The sequence below is a fragment of the Rhododendron vialii genome, chromosome 6a, assembly GCF_030253575.1.
Source record: "Rhododendron vialii isolate Sample 1 chromosome 6a, ASM3025357v1".
NCBI classification, from domain to species: Eukaryota; Viridiplantae; Streptophyta; class Magnoliopsida; order Ericales; family Ericaceae; genus Rhododendron; species Rhododendron vialii.
In genome coordinates, this window is record NC_080562.1 from 40,957,155 (window position 1) to 40,980,303 (window position 23,149).

Here is a 23,149-nt window from a genome sequence, read left to right on the forward strand (position 1 = left end):
TAATTCGACTTAGTTTGTTTTCGGTTTTTCAATTGCTCAGGCTTGGGCTCACAAGATTCACCAGTTTTTCTTACCTTTCTTGATTGTGGCCTTCTACCATAGACGGAGTAAGTTTCCCTCTTTTCTCTATGTTCAACAAAGTCTACTTTTTGAACCCTAAGTTTTTTAATCCATAATATCCAAAACCCAAACACTTTCAATTAGACTATTATATTCAATTTTTATTATTTTTTACTAGATGAGAACTGAAGTGCCATCCGTTTGTTTAAAAGTTGCATTGGCTAACCAGTGAGTTAAATACCGAGTTGGTAGGAGTTTGAAGCTTAGAAAGTCTACAATTTTTATAAGTGAGATTACATATTTAGATATTGATATTGCCTATGTATTTTTACATTCTGAAGCTTGGTTTCTTTTTGCCCATAAAGTTTTTTTTTGATAACAGTGGTTTTTTGGTTAATTGTGATCAGTAGTTAGTTGCGTGATCAACATACTGTGAATTCAAATGGCTAGCTATAAGTACCCCACAAGCATGGGCACTACAACTGATGTTATTTTGTTTTGTGCTGATTCAAGTTAGCCGATGGATATGCTTGAGCTATTGTTTTTTTGTAGTTGAAATTTTGCGAATGAGATGTTGGCCTTCAAGAAGTTAGAGAGATAAAATTGGCAAACCGTGCCTTCAAACACGGACATGCACTAGTACATCATAAGTTGAAGGAGCAAAATAGTAACTTGCTTAAAGTTTGATTTGATACTTCAAAAAAATCATATTGAAGCCAGCATAATAAGAAGTTACTTAGAACATTTTCTACCAGTGACATAGAGGCTGCATTCTTATGAACTTAACTTAAATATGGAAATTTTGTTTTTATTTGAATTTTTTTTCATTTGTTAGTTTTGCATTAACCTTTTGTGGGTTATTGATTCGTCTCGACTAGAGGAATCAGAAAATTAATTTTTTAATTTTATTTTTACTCAAGTATATTAAGAAATAACCACTTTTTAGAAAGAAAGAAAAAGTAACTTTTTGGCCTAAAAAGTGGTTATTTCTCAAAATACTTGGGTAAAAGTTAAAAAAAATTTATTTTTCTGATTCCTGTTGTCGAGACGAATCAATAACCCACAAAAGTTTGGTCAAAATCAACAAATGCGAAAGAAATTCAAATAAAAACAAAATTTTCAGATTTAAGTTAAGTTCAAGTTCATAAGAACGCAACCAGAATATTCACATAGATTGAGAAATTGAGGGCTCGTTCCGCTAAAGATGATGTATTGTGAGAGAATGATTTGTCTTGTAAAATGAGAAATAAGTATTTAAAAAACAAAAATCTTAGCGGAACGGGACCTAAACCCTCAAAATGGAAATTTACAACCGATATCTCATATGCATGCAAGATCCATGGGAAAAAAATCAGTCATAAAAAATGGAGTATCCATTCTTGTTAGACTATATAACTAACAATCATAAAAATCAATCATAAAAAATGAGATGATTGTATCATCTTTGCAAGACTTGAAATGAGTCCCGCATAAAATCTGTGGATCATGATCTGTTCTCACTTTATCTGTATGAATAGCACAGCTCGTATACCGCAGGCGGGCTTGTCATGCATCTCAATGTTGCCTTCAGCCGACTAGTTGCTGCAACAATTTGCACTGTATCCAAATGGATAGATGTCAATCATTGTTAGTTAGTAAATTTAAAAATAACAACGTTAACCATATGAACGAGCACAATAACACACGACAATTGGAAGGTAAATACAAATAAATGCAAATTTAAACATCAACGCTTCATTTTTGTTCCCACACACAAACTTGTTCGTATATCAATCGCTATCCGATCAAATTAATTTCTTGCACGAACGCAAAATGGATGGTTTGAATTAATTTTACCGTAGACTTGAGGAGGGTACAACGGTCCAAAACTGGACCGGGATGAATAATGGGAGCCCGTTTTTTTCGTAATAAAAGCAGACGAAGTAGGAGATCATGCTAAATCCACTTTCTTTGACTTTCTACAAAAATTCTCATTTTCTCTTTTGGCACCCTCGTAAGATTATTGACTTTGTTGCCCAGACTCTTGACCGCGGTTTTGACGCCTTTAATTACGTAGTCGCCGAAAACGCAAACGGCTCGAGCCTTGGCGATTGAGGCCCTTGACGAACAAGACAACGTCGTTCTCTGTTGTTATCGAGTCGTAGACGAGGAAGTTCCACGGGAGAAGCTCCGGCACCGGAGATTTAATCACTGGTGGAGTATTTTTCTCCGGCGAATTTAGAACAAGCTGGGGAAAAGTAAATCGGCGCCGGAGTCTCGCTGGGAAATCGCACTTGAAGGTTGTTCTGTAAGGAGAAGAGAGGAATTCAGAATGTCTTTCTGTTGGTGAATGTTGTGCGGAAAGAGACAGGTGAGGTGGACGGCGGCGGGGGAGTCTCCGGTGGAAGGATGACTAGGATTTCCCAAGCCGGGTGAAGGATCGAAACGGTGGGGGTGGATTTGTATTTTAAATTTTTTTTACTTTTTTTTCTAAAATTCTGGAAAAAAAAAAAGTCAAATCGGATCAGATTTTCAGATCAGATCTGGATTTTTTGAATTCGGATTACCGCTATCGGATCCGAGTTTTATCGGATTCGGATCAGATTCGAATTTATTAAATTCGGATCAAATCCGATCCATTTACAGGCCTAAACTCTTATATCCCAAGCCATGTAGGACTATATTTTTCTTATCATCTTCCTCGTGGGCAACCTAAACTCTTATATCCCAAGCCATGTAGGACTATATTTTTCTTACCATCTTCCTCGTGGGCAACCTTATTGTTGGTTTGTTATGATGAGGTGTGAATTGTGGATTTTTAAAATATAGAGTGGAATGAGATCCGCTCTAGCAATAAATAGAGATGTCTCAAATGTTATTAAGTGATCACTAATTTCACTCCGAAGCGATGTACAATTATATTTTCATTGATTCCCAAGTCGTGGTTCGTTGGGTAGCTTTATTGCCTTAGGTACTTCAAGATCATTTTGGATCATGTTCTTGCCATTATTGTACATATTCTATTGTATAATTCATTATCAACGAATAAAATGAAAAATTGATTTTCGCACTCTTATTTTTATAATTTACACTCATTTTTTGGTCTTTAGTCATTTGAATTTACTATCTTATCTTTTATTCAGTACACTTTTTTTTTTCACACATTCAACGATAATATTGTAAATTTATGTGAATAAAAACAAAAAAAGAAAAAATTACATGGATGATTAAAAGGGGAGTACAAAAATTATTTTCCATAGAAAATTAATTGAATTTAATGAAAGGGGTAAAAATCATTTGACAGTTCCTCGAATCACAAGGGTTTGTCTCTATCTACAAAATACAGTAAAAAGTTACAGGTCAAACAATTTCAAATATTCTTAGGAAGAAAATGGAAATAAACAGCAGCATTGTAAAACTATACTAATAAAATAAAACAGAACAGTGAACTTGTAAATTTTACGTCGCAAGTTCAAATCTCACGGAGGTCACACTCTGAAGAGTTTGGATGTTAGTTAATTCCAAGATTCCGAAATTAGTCGAGGTGCTAGCAAATTAGCCCAGACATCAAGTTATCAAAAACCAAAAAATAACTCTAAAAATAGTAAAATTCAATTAGGGCATGCACCAAAGTTAAGGATTCTTCGTATGGTTTCTTTCTTTCCCAGCAATTTTTTCACTAACCAAACATGAACTGGGGACCCTGCCGAGCAGCATCCCTGCCAAGCGGCTAATTCGGCCGTTCATCTTGGAATCAACGGCTCGGATCGAAACATCTTTTTCCTTTTCCTTTTTTTTTTTAAAAATCCATTCGGTACATTTACATCTGAACCGTCCAAAATATTTTTGGACGGCCGAGATGTGCTCGGCACCGCCTGCCAAGCACCCTGCTTGGCAGGGTCTCCAGGTCAGCATGTAATAATAGACTTTCGCCTGACATTAACATCGAGTAAAGATGATAGTTGTATAAAGGTGCTTGGAAAAAATGGCGCAAAAAGTTAAAAATTATGATCGAAAATTTATTTTTTATAAAAATTCAAAAAGTCATAAAAATTCGACTTTCTTTGAATTTTTGTATAGTATATAATAAGATTTAGTCATAATTTTTTTACTTTTCCAATTCTTCTGACGAACTTATATTTCTCAAAAATTTAAAAGGAACCTAATAGGAGTATACATAAAATAATTTAAATAAAGACAAAACAAAAATTCAAATTAATCCATTATGGATTATTTTTTGTCCTCATTCAAAAAAAATCACATTTGTTAGTTTTTCGTCAATTTTTTAAAGATTATTACTTCGCCATGACGAAATAAATCTAAAAAGTAAAAAATTACCATCAAAATTCAATTTTTTTTTATAAAGACAAAAAATTGCCTTATTGGCTTATTTTTATCTTTATTCAAAAAAATTGAGTTCCGTTCACAATTTTTTACTTTTTAGATTTCTTTCGTCACGATAAAACAATAATCCTCAAAAAACTTATGAAAAATTAGCAAATATGATTTTTTTTGAATAAAGACAAAAAATAATTCAGAATGGATTATTTAGCCGAACAAGGCCAAGTTTTTGTAAGAGAAACTCAAGCATGAATTAAGTACGTGGGGTTTTTACGTATAGCTCCTGTTTTTGACCCCCTCTTCCTGCACACTTTAGAAAAAAAATGAAAATGCACCTTTACGGATTTTTGGAATATTTTTTCAAATTGCCCCTATAAAAGTGTCTAAAATACTAAAATCCTATAATAGGAAAGTACACTCTAAAACCTTATGAAAGTACCTAAACCTAAACCCTATGAAAGTGACACTAAAATCCTATAATAAAAAAGTGCATCATATAAAAGTGTCTAAATCTTACATACCTTAAAAAAATGCCTAAACCTCAACCGGCCTTAGGCTCCGTTCCGGAAACTTTTTTAAAAAATAAGTACTTATTTTGCCACTTTTTATTCAAAAATAAGAAGGGCCATTCTATAAAACCCAAATAAAAAGTTCCTTCCATATTTTCAAACTCAAAAATAATATAAATGAAAAAAAAATCAATTTTTTTGCACCGTATTAAAGATCTCAATGAGATTTATCAAACAAGATCCATAGTGGTAGGAAAATTATTTGCGTAAACACATGATTTTTGAGCTTGAAGTTGCCTTATACAAAAAATAAGACTGTTGCTATGATAATGGGCGCCGGCGGAGGGAAATCGTACTGGTAGCCGCGCTGGACCGTCTCCAGCCACCAGACGGCAGATCCGAGCCGTCCAAAAATTCTAAAAAAAAAAACCGAGGGGGCTGTCGTGAGAATCAACGGCATCCGAGGTGTGTAGGGTGCTTGATCCGAGCACCCATTTTCTGTATATATATAATCAAGCACCCTACACACCTCGGATGCCGTTGATTCTTGCGATGGCCCCGTTGTTTTTATTTTTTATAGAATTTTTGGACGGTTTGGATCGGCCGTCCGGTAGCCGGAGACGGCCCGGCGCGGCCACCGGTACGATTTTCCTCTCCGGCCGGTCGATATCTATACAAATTCTTCCAAAATAAGTATTACCCTTCTTATTTTCCGAAACAAACCTTCTTATTACACAAAAAATAGAGTACTGCTATGGGTACCGACGGTACCCATAGGGAAAATGCACCGACGGCCACCGGACGGCCGTCTCCGGTCACCGGACGGCCGATCCGAGCCGTCCAAAAATTTTAAAAAATAAAATCGAGTGGGCCTACGCGAGAATCAATGGCATCCGAGGTGTGTAGAGTACTTGATCCGAGTACCCCTTTTTCGTGTATATACACGTATATACAAATATACACGAAAAATGGGTGCTCGGATCAAGTACCCTACACACCTCGGATGCCATTGATTCTCGCGTAAGGCCACTCGGTTTTATTTTTTAAAATTTTTGGACGGCTCGGATCGGCCGTCCGGTGACCGGAGACGGCCGTCCGGTGGCCGTCGGTACATTTTCCCTATGGGTACCGTCGGTACCAATAGGATTTCTGCAAAAAATAAATTTTTATTTTGTTTCCGGAACGAGCGTTAAAACCCCACCGTAAACCCATTCACAAAAATCTGGGCAAAATCCCATTTGGTGCACGTACGAATTGGGGACTGTGGGGTATTTACGATGACATGGCACGTGGGGCACCCTTCTCTCTCCACTTTCCCTCTCTCTGTCTCTGCTACAACCAGACAACCTCCCCTGGCGCCGACTTGGAAGCGGTGGACATAATTGAAAATCTCGACGTCGAGAAGCGGTAGGCATCCTTCCACGTAATTAATTCCTCGCGTTATCCTTGGAGATATCCTTCGACCTTAGCGGTAAATTGAAACCAGATTTCTATCCTTAGGCCATCCACGTATAATAAAAAGGGATGATAAAGAAGTTGACACATCAGCTTTTAATTATTCATTTAAGAAGTTGCTAAACTTAATAATATTGAGTTTCACAATAGTCACTTCTAATTCATAACCAAAATAAGGATTCATTATAATTTCACTATCTCTTCGTCTCTGTTTCCTATCATTAACTTCCTTTCATTTATGGTTTTTTTTTTGGCAACAATATATCAATTCTTTCTCTTAATTTTGAAAAAAAATTAGTGACTTTCTTCCATCCTATTATGAAATTTTTTGGGGGAAAAAAATAGAAACGGGAAAGAAAAGTGAAATACATTAATCCGGCGATGATGGGTTGAATTGTAGATGATCGAGACATATGAACTTCACTTTTTGAGGAAAAGAAAGAGAAATAGTTTGTGGGTGAAGGGAAGAAGATATAGAGCAGGCGATGAAAATAAGAAAAAAATATCAATTGAAACACGTGTGTATACAAATTTTGGAACTAGTTAACTTATGTAGTGTAGAGTCCACAAATTTTAATTATTGAAAAATGTTGCTATTTTGGTTATACAAAATCTAAAATTTGATTATTTCTAAGGATGTTGCTAAGTTTGATTATACCATTATGAGCTATCTTTTGCACCAACATTGTAAACTTTAAAAATAATTGACTTTTGATTATACCAATGTGGATGGCTTTATCACACGCAATAATCTCAAAGCACTGCATAAAGCAAAGATTAACGTCAAATCAAATCAAATGATCACGTCATAAGCAGTCGCTCAGAACTCGGAAGATTATTCAGCGCTCCAACAAAAATGCTACAACCACAATCAATCACACACCTATTTTATTAGAAAAGCACACATTTAGTCATATCCTTGACCAAAGATATTCCAGCCCATGATTTTAGCACCTCATGGTCAATATGTCCATGTAAAATTTATTCAGTCCTTCATAGTAAATGCTGTAATCATGCTAACTGTAATCTTGCATAATCCCATGACTTATTGGATTTGATACTCTTGTACTCTGTATATATAGCGATCAAAGATGAATATAATGTTAAGAACTTCCAGAATTTTACATGGCATCAGAGCTATACTAATCCATATCAGTTCTTACATCTCACAATGTCTTCAACTGATTCTTCCCCAAAGAGTCAAGTAAATCCCCCTTCTGTTGAGCATGAATCCATAGATAATCTCTACTTCTTGCACCACTCTGACAATCCAGGCCAAGTTTTTAGTTTCAACTCTTTTGAACGGTGATAATTATCCCTCATGGCAGCGTGCTATGATAGTAGCTCTCTCTGCCAAAAATAAGTTTGGCTTTGTTGATGGTTCTTTACCAAAGCCAAATGAGTCCTCTTCCAATCATTCATCATGGGTCCGTTGTAACCACATGGTGCTCTCATGGTTGCTTAATTCTCTTGATTATCACCTTCGGAAGAGTGTTATTTTTGGGGAAACTGCTGCAGAAATTTGGGCTGATCTACGTGAACGATTTTCTTAAAGGAATGGTCCACATCTTTTTCAACTACAACGTGAGATTGTTAACCTCCATCAAGACCAACAATTTGTCGCAGCTTATCATACTAGAATTAAAAGTTGCTAGGATGCTTTATCTCATCTTACCAATCTTCCCTCCTGCACTTGTGGAGCAGCCAAAGCAATATTAGATCTACAACAACAATTCCAGTAACTTCAATTCCTTAGGGATTGAATGATCCTTTTACTGGCGTACGCAGCCAAATGTTATTAATGGAACCTTTGTCATCTGTGAACAAGGTTTATAGCCTGCTCCTCCAAGAGGAGAAACACAGTGAGGCACTCATTCCAACAATTGAATCCATGAATTCTATTGCAAATCATCAAAGCTCTAATTCTGGGCCACAAATTTCCCTCACAAATCCAACTGCAACTGCTGCAAATTATAAGGGTCATTCAAATGCCCTTCATCCCAATGGACAACAAAGGTCTCACAAAAAGATTCGCCCACGGTGCTCATACTGTGACCAGATTGGACATTCTAGAGAAAAACATTACAAGTTACATGGGTACCCAGCACGTCCAGCAATTCCATCCCAAGCTCACAATGTTGAGGTTCCTCATTATCTTCCTATGCAGCCTATTGTGTCATCTAGCACCCCACAATTCACACCAGAACAATATCAACAGATCCTCTCCATCTAGGTAATTTCACAGCCAAGTGCTCATCTTGCAGGTAAACCGTTTGCCTCTCTTTGGATCATTGATATTGGTGCTACCGACCACATGGTTTGTTCTCTTTCATTGTTTCATGATTGCCACCAATCTTTTGCATTAAACCCAGTTAAATTACCCAATGGCTCCACTACTCCGATAACCAATGTTGGTACTGTACATCTTACTCCTAATCTGATCCTTCATAATGTCCTTTGTGTTCCAACTTTTTCACACAATCTCATCTATGTTAGTAAACTCATAGCTTCTTTTAATTGTGATGTCATATTCTTCTCTTCCCATTGTGTTTTTCAGGACCGTCGCACGGGAACGATGATTGGATGAGGCAGACCACATGGCGGATTATACATCTTTGAACAAGATGATGAGCATTTTCCTTTCACCAGTTCAGTCCAAAAGCCTTCTTTTGATCCTTGGCATTGGCGTCTTGGCCATCCTTCTGCTACTCACTTGCGCAATTTAGCTAGGCTGCAATCTGCAATTTCTTACCAGGATTGCTTATGTCCCATTTGTCCTCTTTCCAAGCAAACTCAATTGCCGTTTTCTTATAGTAATATTAAATCTGTTGCTCCATTTGATCTCATTCATTGTGATTTGTGGGGTGGTTACCACACACCTTTTTTGATTGGTGCTCACTATTTCTTAAGTGTGGTTGACAATTTTAATAGATGTACTTGGGTATTTCTTATGCGTGCTAAATCTGAGGCCAAACAATTTTTAAGTGATTTCATTGTCATGGTCAGAACCCAATTCAACAAAACAGTGAAATTCATTCGTTCAGACAATGGTTCGGAATTCATTTTCAATGACGTCCAAAAATTCCTTCAGGAAAATGGCATTCTTCATCGGAAAATGGCATTCTTCATCAACGTAGTTGTGTTGGAACACCTCAACAAAACGGTGTGGTTGAACGCAAAAATAGGCATTTACTTGAAGTCGCTCGATCCTTGAGATTTCAAGCAAATCTTCCACTCAAGTTTTGGGGTGATTGTGTTCTAACAGCTACTTACTTGATCAATAGGATTCCTACGCCGATCTTGTCTGGAAAATCTCCTTATGAAGTTCTGTTTGGCACTATGCCCAAATACTTAAATCTTCGTGTATTTGGTTGCTTATGCTTTGCTCACAATATTCATTATCATCACAAGTTTGATGCCCGTGCTCGAAAATGTATCTTTATTGGTAGGTTTGAGCAAAAAATCCGTCCACCCGAAGGGTCTCGAATGGTTTCCAGAAGAGCAGCGGTCGGCTGCAGTTTCAAATATGTGAGAAATTTTGGGTTTCGGTCGGCCGACAGGTTTAATATATGCGTACCCGATCAACCCGACCTGTCTGACATATTACTGTGTATTTTAATCTGTCCCTACACGTGTCAATTAACCCTACCCTCAGCGCCGTTTCACTCCTATTCAATGCAGACTGCAGACGCAAGACTCTCTCTCTCTCTCTCTCTGGCGAAAACTCATCAAGCAATCTTCTCTCTCTCGATCTGAAGCTAAACGAAGGCCAAACATCTTTGAGGCTTGTTTAATTTACTTGAGTTCATGTTAAGGTTTGGTTTAGTTGTTTAATCTGTGAAAAAACCTCTCTCTGGAAGTTTGTTGTCCGGTGTATTTGTTTCCTCTGCTTTTTTTTTTTCCTTAGATCTGTTTTTTGTTGCTGCAATTGAAACCGACCCGACCGACAGTCCGATGATGTCGGATCGGTCGAGATTAACGTTCAAGTCAGTTGGCCAACGGGTGCTAGTTTTTCCAACCCGATCTATCGGGTCGGGAAGACAACACCAGGGGAAGGAATACTTCTATCTTCTAGCAGCTCGCTACAATTGACTTGTTATAGTGACTTCGATTGGGCCAGTTGTCCGATGACTCGCAGGTTTACAACTGGTTTCATTACCTTTCTTGGTCACAGTCCCATCTCTTGGAAGACAAAAAAAACAAGTCACCGTTTTTCGTTCATCCGCCGAAGCTGAATATCGGTTCATGGCCACCGCGACTTGTGAAATTACTTGGCTAAAATATCTCCTAACAGATTTGGGAGTTCCTCATGATCAACCAGTTGCTCTTCATTGTGACAATCAGGCTGCACTGCACATTGCTGCAAATCCGGTCTTCCATGAGCGCACTAAACACATTGAACTTGATTGCCGTCTTGTGAGGGAGAAAATTCTACAAGGTTTAATATCCACAGTGCCTGTTCCCAGCAAAGAGCAATGTGCTGATATATTTACCAAAGCTCTTAGACGCAATCAGTTTAGTTTCCTAAAATCCAAGTTGAACATGATCAATCCTCATGCTCCAACTTGAGGAGGAGTATTAGGAAAGCACACATTCAGTCATACCCTTGACTGAATATATTCCGGCCCATAATTTTAGCACCTCATGGTCAATATATCCATGTATAATTAATTTAGTCCTTTATAGTAAATGCTGTAATCATGCTAGCTGTAATCTTGCATAATCCCATGAATTAGGGAATTTGATACTCTTGCACCCTGTATGTATAGTGGTCAAAGATGAATAGAATGTCAAGAACTTCTAGAATTTTACATATTTACACACATCAACCTATTTACTCGCGTCTCAAAAAAAAAATAAAAATGTTAGGGACACATCAATGTGTTACATCTCAATCACACCCCTCTCACATGCATGTGTGGGAATTTCACAACATATGCTAAGGACCTGCTAGGGATCCACATGTATATGAAAGATGTGTGATTAAGATGTGACAAATTAATGTGTTCTTAAAATCTCCAAAAAAATAAAAACCTATTTATTCGAAAATACGGAGTACTCCAGTGTGTATAGTCCTTCTAGTACACCCTATAAACACCCAATAATAATTCCTTCATTCGTTCTAACTTCTTGCCTTCTCTCCCTACACTCTCAGCTAGCTAGTACTATCATCGAGGAGCGTGTATAATCCCGCGGCCGTTTCCATTCTCTCTCTCTCTCTCTCTCTGTCCTAAGCTCCAACAATGGAGTCACCAGAAGAACAGCAAACTCTAATCCACGAAGTAAGAAACAAGAGAGTAATCTCCCAAAAAGAAGAACAACCCACAACAACAAGAATCGCCAGATACCTCAAACCCATCGCAGACAACTCGAACCCACCCGTTCCAATCCCGACCAGTACCCCTCTGTTATCCGAAATCTTCCCCCACGACATCCTAGACTGGCCCACCAAAGTCATTTTCAAAGGCTGGAACTCCCCGCAGCGGAAATGGCAGCAATGGGTCGAGTCCTTGGCCGAGAAACACGGCTCCGTTTGGAACCAGACGGGGATACTCGACGCGATAACGGGGTCCGTTTATGAGGTGCAGTTTAACTCGGACTTGTTGCTGGGTTTGGCCGAGTTCTGGTGCCCCGAGACCAACACGTTTGTTTTCCCGTGGGGCGAAGCGGGTTTGACGCTGGAAGACGTGGCGATTCTTGGCGGGCTTCCGGTGGTCGGGGAGGGGATAGGGGTTTCCGTGTCGGAGGGATTAGTGGGAATTGTGGAGGAGATGGAGAGACAGAGAGAGAAAATTCTTAAAAGCAGGGCAAAGAAAGCTGCACACTCTAAATGGATCAAGCGGTTTATGGAGGAAGAAGGAGGAAGTGAGTTTGAGCATGCAGGGTTTCTGTCCCTCTGGTTATCAAGGTATAGCAGTTAAGGAAAATGACGGCTTACGACGTATTTTGATAATTAATACTCGTCAATGACATACTAAAAATATTTATTAATGCTGAAAATGTCCTTAAAAATATTAATTATCAAACACGTCATTGACCGTCATTTTCTCTTAATAAAGCTTCAAAGTCTTGTTTATTCAAAGTGGTGTCTTTCTTTCTTCTGGTTTAGAAAATTTGAAAAGAAAATGATTTTCACACTTTTTTTTCTTCTTTTTTTATTTTAATTATGAAGCTCCTTTTCCTTTCTTTTAGCAAAAATTACATAAAAAAAAGAAAAAAAAGTGTGAAAATCATTTTTCAATTTCAAAACCAAAACAATTTCTTTCTTCCTTCAATAATGCTTTATGTGAGTCATGTGACAAGGTGCGTTGAATCTTCATCTTATAAATGGAGAAAGTTATGTTACACATAGGACACATAATTTTGGCCTGTTTACATATTTAGAGATTAAATTCTCTTCACCGGCCGGAGGAAAACCCTACTTTTCTACCACCACTTTTTTTGGTCATACTATGTATTATTGTTAATCTGAATCGTTCATCTTGTAGATCCCACATAGTAGTGTATCCATGCAAAAAATAAACTTCATCGAACATTGATAGGGGTATCAAAAATTGAATTTTACTTTGTAAATTAGATAGTTTATCTTTATTATTATTGACAGAAATCAGATTGTTCATTTTATAAATATCTATCGAATTCCGATGAAGCTGATTTTTTGTATAGCAATACTATATTGCGGGTCTTAAAATAAGAACGGTTCAAATCACAACATTAGACAATTGGTGGGGCCCATAATAGACGTTGGTGGAAAAGTGGGGTTTTACATCGGCGGTGGATAGAATTTATTCTCTACATACTAATTGTTGTTTATGTTTAATAATCGGATGATAAGGCATATTTCCCGCTGGCCTTTGTAATGTTTTGATCTCTGTGGAATTCAAGCATATGATCTAGTGGAGGAAAAACACGTATTGTTTTCTCATACCCTCTAGGTCAAATCTCTTGCGGCTCGTTTGTTGGCCCTAATGGGAGGGGAGATATAGTAGAAGGGAAATAATTACATAAGGGGTAACAAGTTATATAGGGTTTGTTTGTAAGGGCGGTATATATGAATAACGACATTTTCATAAATAATAATTGCATATCTGTAAATGATAATGGCGAAGTTGTAATTTTGAAGGTGGATATGAAGGGGATATGCGATGTGTAACGCCCCCAATTTTGGGTATGTTAAAAAGATAATTTTATTGAATATTTAAAGAGAGTCTAGCTCATTATTAAATCATAATTTCCATAATTACACAAAGGGAGGGAAACTAGGTTCCTAACTACAGCTCCGCCTGCTCTTCCATCCTAGCCAGCTCTTCGGCACCAAAAGCCTCCAAGGTGTACAGCTCACCCTGTTTATCTACAGGGTCTGACACATTATACCAGTGTCGCCACCGATATAATATGTCAGGATCACCAAAAGTAACACCATGAGCTTAAAAAGCTCAATAGAATAATCTAAACCCACTAACCCTTAACTTACAACAATAGAAATTATACAACAGACAGTAACAATAACACATCCACATTCGATATTCAACTATCGTTGGTGTTCATGATTTTCTGTGTTTCTCCTACGCGACTCATCGTAAACCGTGTCACCATTTTTCACTTTTCTTTTTCCAAATCAACGTTTCCAAAATTTGTGTTTAATACACCCAACCTCGGTTCCGCCGCTCCGGGTTTCCGAGTATCCACACAATGGTTCTGCCGCACCGGGTTCCCATTGGCACAGGATTGCATTGGCTCCTCTCCACGGATAACCAAGCCACACACCCAACCTTGGTTCCGCCGCTCCGGGTTCCCAGGTATCCGCACAATGGTTCTGCCGATCCGGGTTCCCATTGGCGCGCACACACACACCCAACTCACATAATGCCACCAAAATTGGTCATTATGTAGTTTCAAAATATTTCTTTCTTCAAACACTTTTTCCTTGTTAACCACACCCTAGGTGCCATGTTTCTAACTTTCTTGATTTCGGTGTCTCGTTTTCATGCATAGACTCCGCGGTAGGACTTTCCATATAAGGAATCATAAAGCATTCATTGAAATTTTGAAACTAAACTAGCAAGATCATCCAACTCTATATTATTTAGCATGCCCAAAACATAAGTTGACAAGTTCAACATATTCCCCATCCTTTTCATTATTTCTAGAAAACACCTTTCAAGTATTTCATGAAATTCTAACATTTTAGGCAACAGATAACCTTATATACTTAGGACAGATAACCTTAACAGTCAACAGATAACCTTATATACTTAGAGAAACGGTTAAGATCTTTGAACTAAAGACATTTTACTTTTCAAGATACGATTCTATACTATACGTAGAGTTAGTAGGCTAGGGGTTCTACCTTACTTCTTGGCGGTGGTCAGCTACGAAGATTTGGTCGTCGGTTTTGTGATTCGGCGGCTTCGGATTGCTTCGAAAGGAAGAGAGATGGACTTTTCTCTTCCTAGAAACAACTTGCTAACTAAACTAAGCTATGTTAAAGATCTAGTGGTGGTTTTGGAAGTGGTTTGGTGGTTGCTCTCAAGAACTTCAAGAAACTCAAGAAATTTTGAACTTTTGAACCAAGAATACTTAGAATTTCTAGAGAGAAGTGAGAGCAAGAAGTGAAGGTGTGAGTTTAAGCTTGGAATGACATACTATTTATAGGCCAAGGCTCCCCCCTCTCCCTCTCTCAACCAAAATCTCTCTCTCTCTATCTTTGATTTTTTTCTTTTTTCAAGCTTGATTGAAAGCTTGATGGGTTAGGTCAAGGTTGCTTGTACAACTTCTACCTAGTTCTTAGGCATGCAAGGCTAGATTTAGTCCTTTGGATTTGATCTTGGGAAGATTTGTGGAAGAAAGGAGAGTTGTACAAAGTTTAAAATTAGGAAATGTACAAAATAGGACAATAGAAGTTAGATTTTGCTTGCACAAGTGTATCTCCATGGATTTTAAGTACAATGGAAGATCAAGCCAAGGTACAAATCTAATCTCTTCCTCTTTCTCTTCTCTTTCTCTCTCTCTCCCTCTCTCTCTCTCTCGGCCTTCCTCTCTCTCTCTCTCTCTCTCTCTCTCTCACCCTTGCAAAAGTACACACACACACATATATATATATATATACACACACACACACACACTTATGTACAAATAAACATAAAATAATAGGTACTTTGGTACTTGAGTCAAGGAAATTTAAAGGTTAAGATTCCTATTAAACTAGTTAATAAGCACATGTGTACGAAGTCAATTTATTAGTCATCCAAGTGCATATATAATATATTCATAGGTACTTATGAATCTAGGTAGATCACACCTCCCATTAATTTAAACCAATTGGGTACAAAACCCAAATATAAAATAATGTTAGAGTACTTAGGAAATCTTAGGTCTTTTAAGTCCAATAAGTACATACAATATAAAATATAGGTACAACTTCACATGGGAATTTGGAAATTGACTAGTTTATTAAATCCTAGTACTTAGTTTTAAAGACTAACCTTATTACCCAATGGATAATAAATTTCCTAGTATTTATTGTCAAAAGTAATAAGGAAATTTTTATAGTTAAATAATCAAAAATGTCATTTTAAACAATTATAAAATTCTATTCTTTTATAGATATTAGTACTTAATCAAATCTTTCAATGAATACTTTTAATATAAAGAATAGGGTTTCTATTACCCAATGGATAAAAGTTGCCCTAACTTTTATCGTCCAATGGATAAAGAAGAAAACCAAAATAATAAAAGAAAATAAATAAATAATTTTCTAGTCTAGGTTTGAAAAGATTCACAAGGTTCAAAGATGACAAAAAGGTCCATCCATAGTAACTAGGTGACTTCCTAGCTCGGTTCCTCCAACTAATTGGTTAGAAGCTAACTATACTTGCCAAGTAAGGCCTTTAATCAGGAAATATGATTTAAGGATTTTATTTACTCACTAGGAAAATACACAAGTGCTTTTACAAGCATACTTGTCTTTAGAAAAGGATCATATTGTCCGGGGTTAAAAGATAAAATTTTATAAGTCTTAAATCTAATTATGACGGATTATTAGAATTAAAAAGGAATTTTTTAAGAGAAACCAAGTAATTAAAAATAAAATTTAAATATTTAACGAAATTTTTATTGACCAAAAATCAGGGCCGTTACACGATGGAAAGTAGGGGTGAGCAAAATATCTGCAAAACCGTGAATCCAGTCCAAACCAATCCAAACCAGAAGGTTTGGTTTGGGTTTTTAGTAATATGGTTTGGTCATGGTTTAAAAAAATTAGAAACCGCGTTATATGGTTTGATTTATGGATTCACGCTTACGGTTATGGTTCCAAACCGATCCGAACCATATAATACATACATACATATATGTATAAATTAATTATGATTCACCCAATAAATATGGGAGATTTTAGTCAACTACTTTCTTAATTTATTGATCCCATTAAATCCATTGCAATATTTAATTTTTCTTCAATGCCAAGATAATGATATGAACCTTGATGTAGAGTGATATCACAAGTTGGTTTCTACTATTGCCCTTTTGCTACCTCATTTCAATTCAATAGTTTTAGAAATTATTTTTGGTCTTTTATTTGGTTAAACTATCTTAAGATGTTTAGTAGTTGGTATTCTTAGTTGGTTTTAACATTTTATTTTCTTAGTTTAAGGCTTGAGGCAATTTTTGGTATCCTACCCTTAATTAGTTTGTTGATATTAGTGTGTTTTAATAATTTGAATGGAATTGGTTTAAATATATGTATTTTTTAAATTTATCTTCATAATTTAAGTACTTTAAATATTTTTTGAAGACAATAACTTAGTTCAAAGCAAACCGTGGTTTAAAACCGAAACCGAACCGTATTTAAATGGCTCGGATTGGTTTGGTTTTATATCTTTTGTGGGTTGGTTCGGTTCTCTAAATTTATAATCCGTAAGTATTGGTTTGGTTCTTGGTTTAGTATGAAACCGAACCGAACCAATCCGGACCATGATCACCCCTAATGGAAAGGGTGAGGGGTGTTTAGATTATATACGGATAGGGGCGGATATAAACATAACCTGGATATTTTTATCCCCATCCATATCCAACTCACAAACATTGGATATGAAGAGGGAAGAATTGCTTATCCAGCCGGATTTCTTATACCCTCCCATTGAGTCCTAACAAACATGCCCTTGGGGTTAATTTTTTCTTGATGTAGTTATGGTTGAGTGTGTACCTAATAATTTTATACTCATATAGTATGAGTCCCCTTCCTATGAGGGTGTTCTCATTTTAAATAAAATGCAGATGTCCCTTTTTCCGATCAAATTTCGATGATCCGAGCCGCTCAATGTGTTCAGAACGTGATTTAAGAGTACACGCGCCAAATCAACAAAAAAAATGACCGGGGAGGGCTTGATTTGAGCAGTTTTATTTGAACCGTTCGATAAAATACAAACAAAAACTGCTTGGATCAAGCCATTTTTGGTCCTTTTTTTTTGCCTGATTTCTAGCGGATACCTTTAAAATCACGTTCTGAACATATTGAGTGGCTCGGATCATCGCAAATTGGTCGGAAAAGGGACGTCCTTAACTTAATACGGTAAGTGCGCCATTACTTGAAGTTTTGTGCATATACTCCTATATGTTACCTAATATTTTGAAAGAAGATATTTGAGGTTAAATATAAAATTATTTTGAGTAATTAGGAAAATAGTAGTTGAAGTGTGAACCATGGACTAATCTAGGACTACCCCTCATTTGATTAAGCTTTTGAACATTATCTCCCATCTCCTGTTACTTTTCAATATTATTTGTGGTAACTTCACTTTCTATTGTGCAACGTGGGGACACTCTTTTTAAGATTTAAAGATTTGAATTTTGGGGTGATATTCGGGTGTTAGCACAAATGATCTCGGGTTCGACGGTCAGGGTGTCTGGAATTTCTCTCTTGCGGCATGGCTCCAATAGGTTACCAATGTTTTTTCTCTCACTATTTTGTCTAATTGCTTTGTTTCATCTTAATTAGTACAGTACGTGATAGTATTCTTCTTAATCCCATTTACTTGAAATATTAGACATCTAAATTATAGCTATATGTGAATTATTGAACTAATTCCGTCTCCATGTCAAAATAAACTAATTCCGTATCTATAACACCAACAGGTATGTATTCCCTTCTGTTACTGGAGAAGTCATTGGAAGACATGTTTTCCCAATTGCAGCAGCTCTGTCTAAAGGAAGACCAATGGCACTAGCCCCTGCAGTTCTAGGGAATCTTTACAAGGACTTGAGAGAGTTGAAGGAAAAGGCCATGGATTCTGCTACCATTTGCGTTTCAGCACCATTTCAGTTACTTCAGCTTTGGGCGTTTGAGCATTTCCCTCTTATTAGTCCTACCCCTATTTCACTCCATCCTGGGGAGCCTAGAATCGCGCGGTGGAACAAATTAAACTTGGAAACCAACCTACCCCTCGTTCGATCGGCTCTCCAGCTTGCCGAGAATTTTAAATGGCGCCCCTATGCGGCTGATTTGGAGAACTGGCGCCACCCCTCTTATTACAAAGAGACCGAACAACCGTTGTGCTATAGTTCAAATTTGGATGTGGAGTTGAGATCTTTCTTCCAATGCTTAAAAGCTTCTGAGCTTGTTTCAGTTGATGGTTGTAAAGAGAAGTATTTGCCAAACCGCGTGGCAATGCAGTTTGGGATGGATCAAGATATTCCTTCTGATGTGTCCGGTTTGAATTTTACCGGTGAAAATGTCAGGTTCTTTGTTCCACCGAAGTCGTTTGAGCCTGGTGTTTCGGGGAGATATATGAAGTGGTGGAAAGATATGATGGTGAATCGCAAAGCTGTGATGGAAAGGAGAATTGAACTGATGTCTACATTTTCAATGTGTTTTAAGGAGGGTGGGAATGGAGAGGGTTTTCATGGATCAAGTGTGTCAAAAAGTCCAATTGCATCAGTTGAGGCCAGAAAGAGTAATGTATCGATGGTGTCAAAAATTCTAGAGGGTCTTGGAAAACTTTCTCGAGTTTCGACAAAATTGGACATGAATAAGAAGGGTGAGTCCGATTCTTCTGACATTCTTTCAGGAACCGAGGACCAGATATGTTCTGATTCAAGCGATGACGACTATGTTCCAATCGCAACACATTACAAGAAGAATGGTGAAGGAAGCCCAGCTATGGATTCCAAAGTGTCATCATCTGGTCATGCGAAAAAGAGTAAGGTGTCAATTGGATCACACACTCCAAAGAGTTGTGGGAGACTAAAATCATCTCCAGTTTCAACAAAACTGAACTTAAAACAGAACCATGACGCCAAATCTCTTGAAATTCCTTCTGGAAGAAAGGAGCAGATAGCTTGTGACTCAAGCGATGATGATAATGTTCCAATTGCAACACGTTTCAATCTTCATCACGATGTTCCAAAAACTCCCGATAGTTTGCATCAAGAGTTCTCATGCAACCAATCCCAGAATGTTGTTTCTTCATCAACTCCAAAAACTCCCAGTGAAAATAACAGAAAAGGAAAGTTGCATGCCACACCAGAAGGGATTTCACAAGAGGAAGTGACCAAGAAACCAACCAAGGGTGTTGCCAAAGAAGTGAAATTACAGGTTGGAGAAGTTGTTTGTTCTGTCAATGAACCAATTGAAATCGATGAGCTAGCGGGGGTGGTGAAACGTCAGAAAAAGGGCAGAGAAAGGGCTAAAGGTGTAGCGGAAGGGGAAACGAGAAGGAGGGCTGGGGAGTCTTCAGGTAATCCTATCGATCTTGACAATTAGATATTGACGCCTGTGGATATCAGAAAGGTGGATTAGACTTGCAACGGAGGGTCGAGAAGATTGAGAAACTACTGGGCGTTAACCCTGATTGAAAACTCACAGGGGAAGGAACTGATGATATCCTTTTTTTTTGTTCAATTTTTGAAAGCTTCATTGCATATTCTGTTCATTTTGTGCATTACTGTGATCCATGTGGGCAATGTATATTCTGTTAAGGCTGTTGTTACTAGCTACTCTTCCCTGGGAATGAATTCAGATATGATTAGCTTTGGTTGGACTGTTAGCTTGTTGGGTTGGACCGTTGGAATACTAAACACCTGATATCTTGTTATGCACAAGTCCTCCATATTCTTCTGTTACTCAACCAAGGATTTCATTTACTCCATTACTGGATTTTGCTAATTGGGTTGTCTAATAGTGTACTCTACAGCTGTCACATCCACATAAGCACACAAGCTCAACTTCAGACCGAGTGGGAGCATGACAACAAGGTTTCACTCAAGCTCCCAAGTTCAACTCACGTTGCCAATGTGAAACCCTTTTTTGTTTTTTGTTTTTTTAGAGAAAGAAAACTTTTAGGGCCACTGGAGGTTGCCTCCTACTAACTTCACGATTTAGAATCACTTGAGGTGCGTATAAGCTAGCCGAAAATACAATTTAAATAGACTACCAAATATGGATTGTGCTTGAAACCTAAATAACCTGTTCTCATCTTTATTTATGAATAAATCTTTCAACAAATTAAATATAATTGTAGATAGGCGAAACGGACATGTGTAAATAAATTCAGTGAAAGTGTTGTTTGAGAAGGGGGATTTCAGTCTCAGACTCCTCTTGGATCCACTCATAGTTAGGCTCACTCCATGACCTGGGTCTCACTCCAAGCTTAAAAAACACAAACATCTCCAACGTTTCAAACACTCTGTACTCATCCAACACCCCATTCCACACGCCACTCACAATGCAGTAGTTGTTATTATACGGCGGCCGGTGGTGGGCCGCGTGCTGCGACCGGGACACTAGCACCCCAGCGTCTTGCAACACCACCACCGGCTGCGGGAGGCGGCTCTTGGTGCCGTGGGCCCAAGCATGGAACTGCTGGCTAAACATGATGCAACCCGAACAAACGGCCACGAACCCGTGTAGAACCGGGTCGTTGAATGCGAGGTCTAAAGGAAGAACGGTGAAGGTTATGACACGTGCGAGCGCGTGGAGGTTGTTGGCGAATTGGCGCCTAGTGATGGTCCAAGGGTACTTGTGGTGGCCTTGAAATGCTTCTATTTGTAATCCGAAAACCGGGGTCGAGGCATCACCATAGTTGTCTATGGCCCAGTGGTAGACTCCAGACCCGAGATCTGCTAGTATGTACCCGACCAATCCGGCTAGAATGGGTTCTAGCCAGTTGTGTGAATCGGCTGCAGCGGTTACGCACTTTACTAGAGAAATAGCCACGGTGGTGCACCCGGTTGCCAGCCACGCGCGGTGGGACCATGTTGATTGTAAGGTCAGGTCATCGAGTGTGACACGGTGGTGGTTAGTGGGTGTGGGTGCGGTGAGTCGTGGTGGTGGTGATTCCTTGACTAGGTGGTGTCCGGGGTTGTATTTGAGTTTTTTGGTGGTGGTGGTGGTGGAGCAAAGGATTCGGATGGGGAGGCATTGGTGGTGATGGGCGGTGTTTAATAAGGACTTGGGTAGAGGGTGGTAGTGAGGTTGAGATAAGATGGACATTGAAGCAAAGTAATGGCCAAGCTAAGAGTAAGAAACTTGGGCTGATGAAGTACGTTTCTTGCCAGACTAAGAGCAAGAAACAAATGAATTTGCAGTCTCCTAACAAACTTGGGTTTATTCGGAGGTTGTGATTATATAGAGTACATATTAGACCCTTTTGATGACCATTCACTTGTGTGTTAGAGAGATTGAGGGAGGGGCCGGACAGCCGCATGGGTTAGCGGGTGGGTTTGCTCCCTGCTCAATTACTTAGAGTTCAGTTCTTGGCGTCAAATCGCAAGAAAATAATTTTTTTGTGAATTTTTTTAGTCTCAGCTTGAATGACCTGTTTTTGACTGAATCAGGATGGAAATTAGTCAAGACGCGCGTAAGTTAACCTCGACAGTCCTGACCGTCGAAAAAAGAAGAAAAGAGGGGCAATCTTGTGGTGTTAACATAGGTTGCGTGGGTAAAGTAACGTCGCTAGGGGCTTGTAATGGATAGGTGCCAGAGCCACACAATTTGTAAGGCCACGGACAGTGGACCTCGAAAATGGAGCACTGATCCTCGGCTGTCAAGTGGCGTATGTGTTCATTTGGCATACACAGGAATATCCAACATGGAGGGAATAAAAGGGCCCAATTTTGCGTATCCAAAAGTATTTTTGATGGTCTGGATTAAAAATAAATTATTATCGGTCAAAGTTTAAAAACATATCTCAACCATTGATTGTCGAAACGGATGAGTGTGATTGCGCGACTCCGTGAACAACTTATTCACGATTGTTATTCTCATCAAACATGTGTATGTTTTGTGTTTACTTGGCAGGAAAATTCAACAATATCTTTCTTAAGACTAAAATGCGTCCAAATATACAAAACATTCACGCAAGAATAAAGAATCGAAATCTTGACCTTTAAAGGATAGGAATTCTGGCTAATTGAGCTACACTCATTAGTTAAAATTTAATTCCTTTGCAGACGGTAAAATACTGGTCTCACCCATGCTTTCCAATGAAAACAAACTAGAAGATAAAAACGGGGGAGGATCGTTTGTCATAAATCTGTGCCCAATTACTTTCAGTCTACCAAAAAATTAGCTGAAGTTTGGCCTAACGTAGCTTAACGAATTTGCGAGCTGTCTTAAAATTGAAATAATATTGGATGTTGGTTTGACGTTTGGAATTGATCTAAGGTCAAAACTCAAGCGATGAATAGAACGTGAATTCATCACCAGGAGGCATCCAGGATGATGATGCAAAATGGATATGTTCCATTATACATGCCAATTGTCATGGGAAAAGTCTACAATACACATCCTTTAAAAGAGCGTACCA

General features: G+C 38.1%; 2 protein-coding genes across 2 annotated transcripts; one reads left to right on the forward strand and one right to left on the reverse strand.

The window, feature by feature from the left end:
* Nucleotides 1–11,509: 11,509 nt before the first annotated feature.
* LOC131330473 (uncharacterized) lies at nucleotides 11,510–20,120 on the forward strand. The gene is made up of 2 exons (XM_058364071.1): nucleotides 11,510–12,252; nucleotides 18,480–20,120. The coding sequence occupies exons 1-2, from the start codon at nucleotides 11,588–11,590 to the stop codon at nucleotides 20,104–20,106; spliced, it is 2,292 nt and encodes a 763-aa protein (XP_058220054.1). The 5' UTR covers nucleotides 11,510–11,587; the 3' UTR covers nucleotides 20,107–20,120.
* A 672-nt stretch (nucleotides 20,121–20,792) lies between these two features.
* LOC131330474 (fatty acid desaturase 4, chloroplastic-like) lies at nucleotides 20,793–21,973 on the reverse strand. Its single transcript, XM_058364072.1, has one exon. It carries the CDS (start codon nucleotides 21,832–21,834, stop codon nucleotides 20,893–20,895), a length of 942 nt encoding a protein of 313 aa, XP_058220055.1. The 5' UTR covers nucleotides 21,835–21,973; the 3' UTR covers nucleotides 20,793–20,892.
* Nucleotides 21,974–23,149: the final 1,176 nt, after the last annotated feature.